The sequence below is a fragment of the Alligator sinensis genome, unplaced genomic scaffold (assembly GCF_000455745.1).
Source record: "Alligator sinensis unplaced genomic scaffold, ASM45574v1 scaffold122_2, whole genome shotgun sequence".
In the NCBI taxonomy this organism is placed as follows: Eukaryota; Metazoa; Chordata; order Crocodylia; family Alligatoridae; genus Alligator; species Alligator sinensis.
The window spans coordinates 122928-132061 of NW_005841984.1; the positions used below are offsets into that span (position 1 = coordinate 122928).

Sequence of the window (9134 nt, forward strand, 5' to 3'; positions counted from 1 at the left end):
GAAAGTGCAAAACACCCTGGGATGCTGAGGAACTGTGAGTTGACTTGAATCTGGAGAGGATTTGGGGCAGAAGTTCCATAAACCGGTTTAACCTAATTCAGTTGTTTGATTGTCAAATTGTGGTCTGGAGCGTTAGCAGAATTCATAGGTATTAGAAAGTATTAACTTGGCAGGGGTCACAATGTGAACACTTCTGCTATGGCCCCCTTAATAAATGAGCACGAGCATGTGTAACAAAATGGTCAAATGTGGTATAGAGACATGTGAAGAAGTGGTAGTTAAGTCTGATACTACATCCATACAGGCCATTTTGAAAGTGGTTTATGTGCACTAAACTTATGTTGTGTTACAGATTTGAACCAGTTTCCAATCACTTATATCAGTTTATGTGTAATTTCTGTCTCTAGCCAGTGAAACAATTGGCAAAATGCCTGTTTTGAATGAGCACTGAGAAAATCCACAGGATCACAGTGGATGTGTCTACATGTTGCTCTACGGTACACTTTGGCGACATATTGATCATGTGGGTCTACATGTGATTGCTGACTATGTTGCTGTAGTGGTGCACTGCCTGGCTATAGTATGCCACTATGGTGACATAGCTGGTGAATCTCACTGTGTGCTGCCCATATGCCACAGTATGGACAGCTACTGTCCTGTGTTTTAGTACTTTCCCCAACCAAGTAGTAAAACATGGCGCAGTACTAATGGTGCCGTATAGCAACATGTAGACACATCCTGTCACTCATACTATGCCTAGACATATCCTCCACATACACACCCATTTTTTGCTTTTGCATTACTCTGCATTGTAGAGCTGTGCTGTTATTACATACAGGGCGATACAGAAAGTCCTTTATATTACAGATCTCTGTTTTTTGCACATTTGCATGTCATGCTCAGCTGCTGTGCTGGAGGGATTTGCTTTCCCATATACCTACTGTTGTGAAATGCTGAATTCTGCCCCTTAATCCTGGGTATGTCTTTTGTTAGTGATGCTGAACATTAAGATGCAGATGGAGAAGTTACCTTAGTCCCACTTATGAGTTGGTACCAGTCATAAATTCAGTACAACTCAGTTCAAAATATTACAGTTGAATTGCTTAGATAATTAAAAACTCTTCTGGATAAGATGACATACTGTAGTAAACTGATGACATACTGTAGTAAACATGAAACTTAGCTTTTTAATAGCTTGCTTCACCATAAGATATATACTATTCATGTGTGGTTCATTAACTTTATTTCTAAAATGTGTTCAAAAGGGCACCCAGTTCTGGTTACATCATAAAGTGAAAAAAAGCTAAATGTTTATGGCATTTATAGGACAAGGTCTGGTCAGAAAGATACAAGTGCTGAGTTCATCTATAAGCATTGGGGTACTGCGTAATTTCGACCACACAAGGGACTGATTGCCTGGTTAGTGTCTGGCATTTATATGAATTCCTGTTCTTCAAGAGAGTTATTTTTATCTTTTATTAAATTCTTCCAAATCTTTCCTTTTTTTCTTTTTAAATTATATAAATTTGTTAAAAATATACCATGCTGAAAAATCTAAAAAGATGTCTCCAGTGCAGGAAGATGTATCTTTAGTTGCTGTACTAATTTAGAGCCTATGGTGAATCCAGATGTGGGGGAGTGAGATTATCCAGACCTGCCTACTTCAGGGTTCCCGTGTCTTTCTCTTTAAGCACCTGACTTAAACAGATTTTGAATATGGACCAGTTTCTGCATTTATACTTTTCATCCTCACTTGTCATGTGGGCAGACTAAATTCTCTACTTCAGTATAAATTTCATTATGTATTAATAATTTCATACTATATGAATGATCTTAAGACCCAGTTCTGAAATAAAATATGTATGAGTTGATTTCATGCATGTAGCCTCATCAGAATCTACCAAGAATCATCTCTGTGGAGATATTTTTAAGATCAGGTTCAGATTTATCTCTAAGGGCATGGCACAAGGCAGTGCTGAACTGAGAAGCATGGCATGCATCCCACGTGCACCAGAAATAGCATAGCCTTGTTAGTCAAGCATAGGTTACAGATGCATCCATTGTACTTTCTAACAGCACAATACTGCTTCTGATTTGGAAAGTAGTGAACACAGAGCAGGCATTGCTTGCCTCAGCATGGAACTGCCTTCTGCTATATAGATATCCCCACTGGGCATGTTGGGCACAGGACTGCTGCCAGTATGCACTGACTCCCACCTGCTCCTACTCCACACACATCAAATGCCAAAAAACAGATGTGGCTGTTATTAGAGGAAAACTGAGTGTTTGATAGTCAACACACAAGAGACGACAGCCTCAGAATGACACTGGGTGCATGCCAAACAGCGAGTACTTACATTTGTGGGTTTATAACACCTGTGAAGCACTATCCCTACCATGGTTGAAAGCACTGTTGATGTGCCTCTTTGTCTTTTTGGCTCAGTTACAGACTTAAAATTAAAAAAGAAAAAATGAAAAGTAACAGTTAGTCTTTCTGTTTGGTTTGTTCTAGACGGCATATAGAGGCTATGACTTCCTCTGTCTGTCTCTCTTAATTACCTTGGTTAAAAGCAGGAATGTCCTGTATTTTCTTTCTATATGAGTGTGTGTCTAATGAAAAATGACTTGCAAAATCAGGTCTGATGCAGGAGAAAGGAGACCAGTAAGATTCCCCACATCCTGTAGTTCTGCCTAATTGTAATTTAGCACACTCTGACCACTGCATAAGAAAAGCTGGGTAGAAACCAGGCACTAAAACACAATTTCTCAGCTGTTTCAAGCTTGTTTGGTGATGCTAAAAATAATTTCTACTTGTGGCCTACTATGCCAGATTGTACTCATTGCAAATCCACCATTGCAAAATCTTTTACCAACTTTGCTGATGGCAGAATTTGGCTCATCAGTTCAAAATGTGAAAGGACAGTACATTCCCCCCTGCAGAAATGTTGATATATCCCTACCCACAGCCTCATCAGAATCTACTAAGGATCATCTCTGTGGAGCCTCTGTGAAGCTCTTTGTCAGATCAGGTCCAGATGTATCTCTATGGGCACAATGCAGTGTTGAGCTGAGAAGTGCTGCATGTACTCTCATTTAGTTTCCAATATCACTGTTTGCACAGGGTGCATCTACATGTGCAATTAATGCAAAGCAATAAAGTTCAGTGTAATATGTGCTGTAGTTTATTGCTCCTGGGTTCTGCATTTACACCTGCACCCAGGATTGCAGCACATTGAGCCATCTTGGAGCGGCCTCAGCTAGCAAAGCGTCTGAGGGGGTCAGCTTGTCAGCTCAGGGCTGCTTCAGCCTGGCTCAGCGTGCTGCAGAGGGGCTGGCTGAGGCACAAGGGTGCTTCGGTGCTGGAGCTGCCTGCCAGCTAGCCCCACACTAAAGCACCCTTGTGCCCCAGCCAGCCCTGTCAGTGTCTACACGTGTGTTACTGTGCAGTACATTGTTTACAAGTACTAACCTATGGCAGAGTTTATTAGTTTACTGTGACTTAGTAGGGCTGTATGTGTAGACATGGAGACTTTACTGCAGAGCTAATTAGGCAGCTCTGCAGTAAATGTCTAATGTAGATGCACCCACTGCACATGTCTACATGTGCACAGTTACTGCACAGTAACCGAGAATTGCTTCACAGTATGGGTGCATGTCTACAAGTATGTGCCCATACTGCTCAGTAACTATGGCAATTTATGCCGACTCGGGCGTAGATTTTCTACCTGCATGATGCTTGTTTGGTGCATCATGAAGTTAGCAAATTTACACTTGAGTAGTTACTGCTCAATAAGGTACATATAGATGTCTTACTGCACAGTAACCTCTGTGTGTGGACTGATTTGGGACTAACTTTATTCCCAAGTCTGTCCACATACAGCATTACTGTGCTGTAATGTCTGCACATATAGATGCCAGCATAAAAACTGCTTACTGTGCAGTAAGTTACTGTATAGTAAATGCACATATAGACACACCGACTGAGTAGCACTTTGCTCAATGACTTACTTGAGAGCACACAGATAGTCTTACTGAAATAAGAACATCAAAATCTGACTCATCTGGTGCAGTTCATTGTGACTGACTGACAATAGCAGTTGGACATGTATTACAGTGGTAGACATTTCATTATTGGTTTGTTGTAATATCTGTTTGTCTAGTTGTAGAGAAAGCATATTTGAGAACCTTAGGCTACATTTCAGGTAGTCTGAGTAGCTCTATTGATGTCATCTGATACCAATTTTCCCCAGCTGAGCATTTGGCTTGATAATCTTTTTTTTCCCCACTGACACATTCAATTAACTGAAGCAGAAGTATATTATACATCTGGTTTTATTTAATTTGTGCTTCAGTGCCTAAGTTAAACTATTGAATTCACTCCCTTTCAGAGGTAGTATTATGTGACCTGCTTTAATATGAATGTAAGCATATCCTAACTCTGGGAATCATAACTTTGCTCCATTTTTCTGCAGCAATATGAAAACTGGCGGCCAAACCAGCCAGATAGTTTCTTTTCTTCTGGAGAAGACTGTGTTGTTATAATTTGGCATGAGAACGGCCAGTGGAATGATGTACCATGCAATTATCACCTTACGTATACCTGCAAGAAAGGAACAGGTAAATATGTTAGCTGAAATACATCTCATATCTTAAATTCCTACTTTACAAACTTAGAACAGCAAATTCTAGATGATGTCTGGCATAAAGGACCTTCAAATGTATTTCTGTCACAAAGGCAATAGTAATCTGTGTCCATATTCTGTTTGAAGATAACATAACCATGCTCTCTGTCCCATCTATTGTGCTAAAAGGAGAAATAAAGTACCCAAAGGACCTTTTGCATACTGGCCATTTGCAAAACAGCTTCTCAACACAGATGTTCTTCAGATCTCAACACGGCTGGCCTACACCTGTTGGGTGGGCTGGCAACTTTTTTTTTCACGTGTCAACAAATATTACCAACTCCTGTTCACTAGATCTCACCACCAACAAAAGGGTGTAGCTTAAAACTGGAACAAATCAATTTCTGTTACTTGGTTTGTTTTTCAGTTTCCAGTTGAATATATTTTCTCACAATCTGCTAGTGACCAGGATTTGTCTGAACACCCCTCACCAGAACTGATACCTTTGACTAAGTGTTACACAGTTACTTACCTCCATTCTGGATCCAGAGCTCAGTATCCTCTTTTTCATTAGGACACTCAGTTTGGAAGGAGGAGTTCTGAGTTTTGATGACTGCTCAAAGGTCTATTATGCACTTACAGGAGACACTTGTTACATAAAGAACATTTTTCCCTGAGAAAAGAAAGTAGGACCACTGGGCTACAGACTCAGTTTGCCTCTTGCTTGATTTCATTCTAGACTTCTGATGCTTACACTCTTGGCTGCCTGGTGGCTTAGCTTTACTAGGGGGTGTTCCTACCCTGTTGTGTAGTAGTTTGTTGGTTAGGGCAATCTCCATAGAAGGGGGACTTACAAGTTTGAATCTCTTAGGTTTAGGAGGCCCCAGAAGTAAGAGCTGCCAATTTATATGTGCATTCTCCAGCACTAGCCTACCAGACAAAAGATAGATTGCATCCTCACCACCACTGCCTGCTGAAGCTGTCTTTTTGATTGAAAGTGATCATAGTTGCTGTGCTGGGTCATAGCAAAGTTTTACCATCTAGCAACTTAGATTGTAGTGCTTCCATGCATGCCCAGAAGCCAAATTTGAGGTTCTTAATATTCTGAGGCTCCTAATTTGAAGTCCAGATATGTCACAAATGAACTTATGCATGTAATGTAATGAGTTTTGTGGCTGGGAGCATGGAGATCTTCTTTGTTTTTCTTCTTTTTTGCAGCTCAGCTGAAGTCCTATTCCATCCTTTTTATGTGCCTTATTTATCAATCTGAATTTGCTTTATGGTCTCTTTCCTGGGAAAAGACTGTAAGTGAAGTCAGGCTTACATTTTGGAATGAGCCCTATAAACTTATGAACTTGCTTTGTTCCCCATAGTTGCTTGTGGGCAACCTCCTGTTGTGGAAAATGCAAAGACCTTTGGAAAGATGAAACCTCGTTATGAAATCAACACCCTGATTCGATACCATTGCAAGGATGGTTTCATCCAGCGTCACGTTCCAACCATTCGTTGTCAAGGGAATGGAAGATGGGATCTGCCTAAAATTACCTGCGTGAATCGTAAGTTGTCTTCTAAAGAGAATTGATGCTATATCAGAAACTATAGACCTACTAATGTATGGGTGAATAAATGAATAACACGGGTTTTCATAAATTATAAATCAGTTGTGAAAGATTGTTCCATTAGTGTTCCAGCCCTGCATATTCAAAAGTTATGAAGCAGGCCTCAAAAAAGAATGAAATTGTTTATTTTCTCATACTTGAAGTGTTTTCAAGTTTTAGTTCTATAACCAACAATGCTGGAAACTGACTTCAATTTTTCTTAAAGTGAAAGCTGAGATTCTCACATAATCACTTAACTTAAGGAACAGGAACATTAAAAAATCAATATGGTAAATTATAGTAATTACAGTAAAGCTGAATTGTCAGTACTGTTTTAGAATCTAAGCGTTCAATAGATTGCATTTCTGCTGATGTGCTTCTGTATGTAACATGCATATAATATCAGTTACCCATTTACTTACCCTTTATTAAACATTAATGAATGGTACTCTAACATAAAGTATAACGGTACTATTTATTAGCCATTTTGAAGTTCAGATTGAGGGGTTTGTTTTGTTTCTTTCTCACAGTTTTTCTTTTTTGTTCTCCCTTTACAGCGTCCACGTACCAAAGGACTTATTCTAAGAAATATTACTATAAACATTCCTCGTCAGGAAAGGGAACTTCATTAAATTCATCAAAACATTATCACCGCTGGATCAGGACGTGGCAGGACTCAAGGCGCTGAATGCTAAATGGTGAATGGGGATATTCACCATTTCAGCCAAAGTCCTAACTTACTGTGCCTTTTCTATCACTTATAGGAGTATTATTGAATCATTTTGAAACTATGGACTCCAGTATTCACAACACATTTTTGCAAAAAAATTTGATGTTTGTCAGAAAAGTGAGAAAGAAAGGGAAAAAAAAAAAAAGAAGAACAAAAATTGGGGGAAACCATTTCCAGCCAGTCAGGATGGTTAGCTTTCTATATGCCACCAGCGGGAGACCATGGGATAATGTAAACCAGCCAACTGCAATAGTTAAACAGCTCAATTATAGCACCAATGAAAATGTAAATAAGATGATTTAATGATGTTTAATTGTGTGTTGTTTTTAAAATCCTGTATATAAAATGAAGTCACATTAAGTTCAGGCATATTTATGGTTATATGGCCTCAGAGGTCTTTAATCATGATTAGGTTGTTGAATGACATTCATCTTGGCTGGAAATGGTTTCAATAATTGCATTGACTTAAAAGATATTTTTAGCAGGTAAACACAAATTACATGTCATTTTGGACACTGCCATCCCCTTTCAGAGATAAAGTTTATGTCCAAGAGATGCAGAACTTAGAAGTAGCACATAAAGTGGGATCAAGCCTGATCTAGGGACTGCAATGTGGAACTTTTCCTGCTCTCCATACTGGATTCATCATTCATGAGAAAGGACTGCATGGAGGACTTATATATGACAAGGAGGGCCTGTAAAAATCAAAGTGCTAATACATTAACTCTCTCAACCAGGGCCATTTTTTAAAAACAATTTTCACAACACTAACCACAGGTCTATGTTACAGGTCTCTGCATTTTAAAATGGAGCTAGACCTAGGATTTGGGGGATTTTTTTTTGTAAAAAAACAAACAAAAATCCAAAAAGTAAATAATTTTGTATATATAACCATTTTTTAATCTTTTTTATAAAATAATGAATGTTTGTGTATGAATGCTGCAGCTGTGAAGCGTACATAAATAAATGAAGTAAGCCATACTGATTTAATTTATTGGATGTTATTTTACCCATGCAAAGAAAATTGGAAGAGTTCAGTAGTTTATCGTTAGCCCCTGACCTCCACTGATGCACTTGGAACCACAGTTCAATTCAACTACTATTTCCTGGGTGAACAATTTTTTTTTAAAAACAGGATAATTTGTTTGTAATGAAAGGGATGAAAACTGTGACTTATAGAAGCATCAGAATCATGGCTTTCTAAAAAGAATTGTGTGCACAAAAAGATGATAGATTGTTGTAGATGCAGTGTATATGTAGGGATTTTCCGTTTTTTAAAATCCCATTCCGCTCTGTCATTGGCCTGAACATGTATAGTAAATGTAGATGGTAGTTTTTAAAATAAGATGATAGTTTTTAAAATAAGCCCTCCACAGCAGGAACCATATTTCTTTGGTATTTTCTGCAAAGCCCCCGCATACTTTTGGACACTGTAAAAATAAAAAAGGTGATAAATACCCTATCATACACTTTTGAGGTAATTAAAATAATATAAATAAAATTATGTAGGGGACTCATTTATTATACTGGTGGTAGGCAAAGATGATGAAGAGTAGCAAGTAAAAGGGAAAAATTAAAATACAATTAACATGTAGGAGTTTGTGCTAGATTGATTGTTCATAAAGTAAATGTGCCATAGCTTCTTAGCAAATACAGTAGTTCAGTTGCAAACAGCATCTTTAAGAAATTCCATTGACTGCTACATCCAGTGTAACTTGACGTTTGTGCGTTCTTCATGGCAGTACACCACTGTGTTGACCTGTACATTTTTTCCTCCTCTACAATGCACATAATACTTTTCTCTATTTATATTATCTTGTATAGTGTATAATGTGAATGTCTGTTTTTGTGAATGAAAGTCTAAATCTTTGTAACTTTTATATCTGCTTCTGTTTCACCAAAGAAACAAGGTTTTGCTATACTGTGACTTGTCTTGTTATTGCATGTCTTCCAGTTTAAATCTATGCAATTTTTTTTTATATGAGTAGTGTTAGATTGTCTAGGGTGAACAAATGCTCGGTTGTCTAAATCCACAGTTATTTGAGAGGGATATGCACCTAATCCAATTTCTAGCAAAGTCAAGGAAGTCATTTGATTGAACTTTAACAGAAATTTGATTTGATTTTAGATGAGTGCTGTAAAGGATTTTTGGACTGTGTTTTAAAATCTACATTATATACTTTG

At 38.2% G+C, this 9134-nt stretch overlaps 1 protein-coding gene across 1 annotated transcript in view; it reads left to right on the forward strand.

The window, feature by feature from the left end:
- Positions 1-8877, forward strand: part of LOC102374807 (versican core protein) — a 130115-nt gene extending 121238 nt beyond the window's left edge. Inside the window, exons 12-14 of the mRNA XM_014518804.1 lie at positions 4473-4617; positions 5996-6178; positions 6778-8877. Of these exons, the coding sequence (XP_014374290.1) occupies positions 4473-4617; positions 5996-6178; positions 6778-6908 (459 nt within the window). The 3' untranslated portion in view covers positions 6909-8877. The remainder of the gene's footprint in view (positions 1-4472; positions 4618-5995; positions 6179-6777) is intronic.
- The last annotated feature ends 257 nt before the right edge of the window (positions 8878-9134 follow it).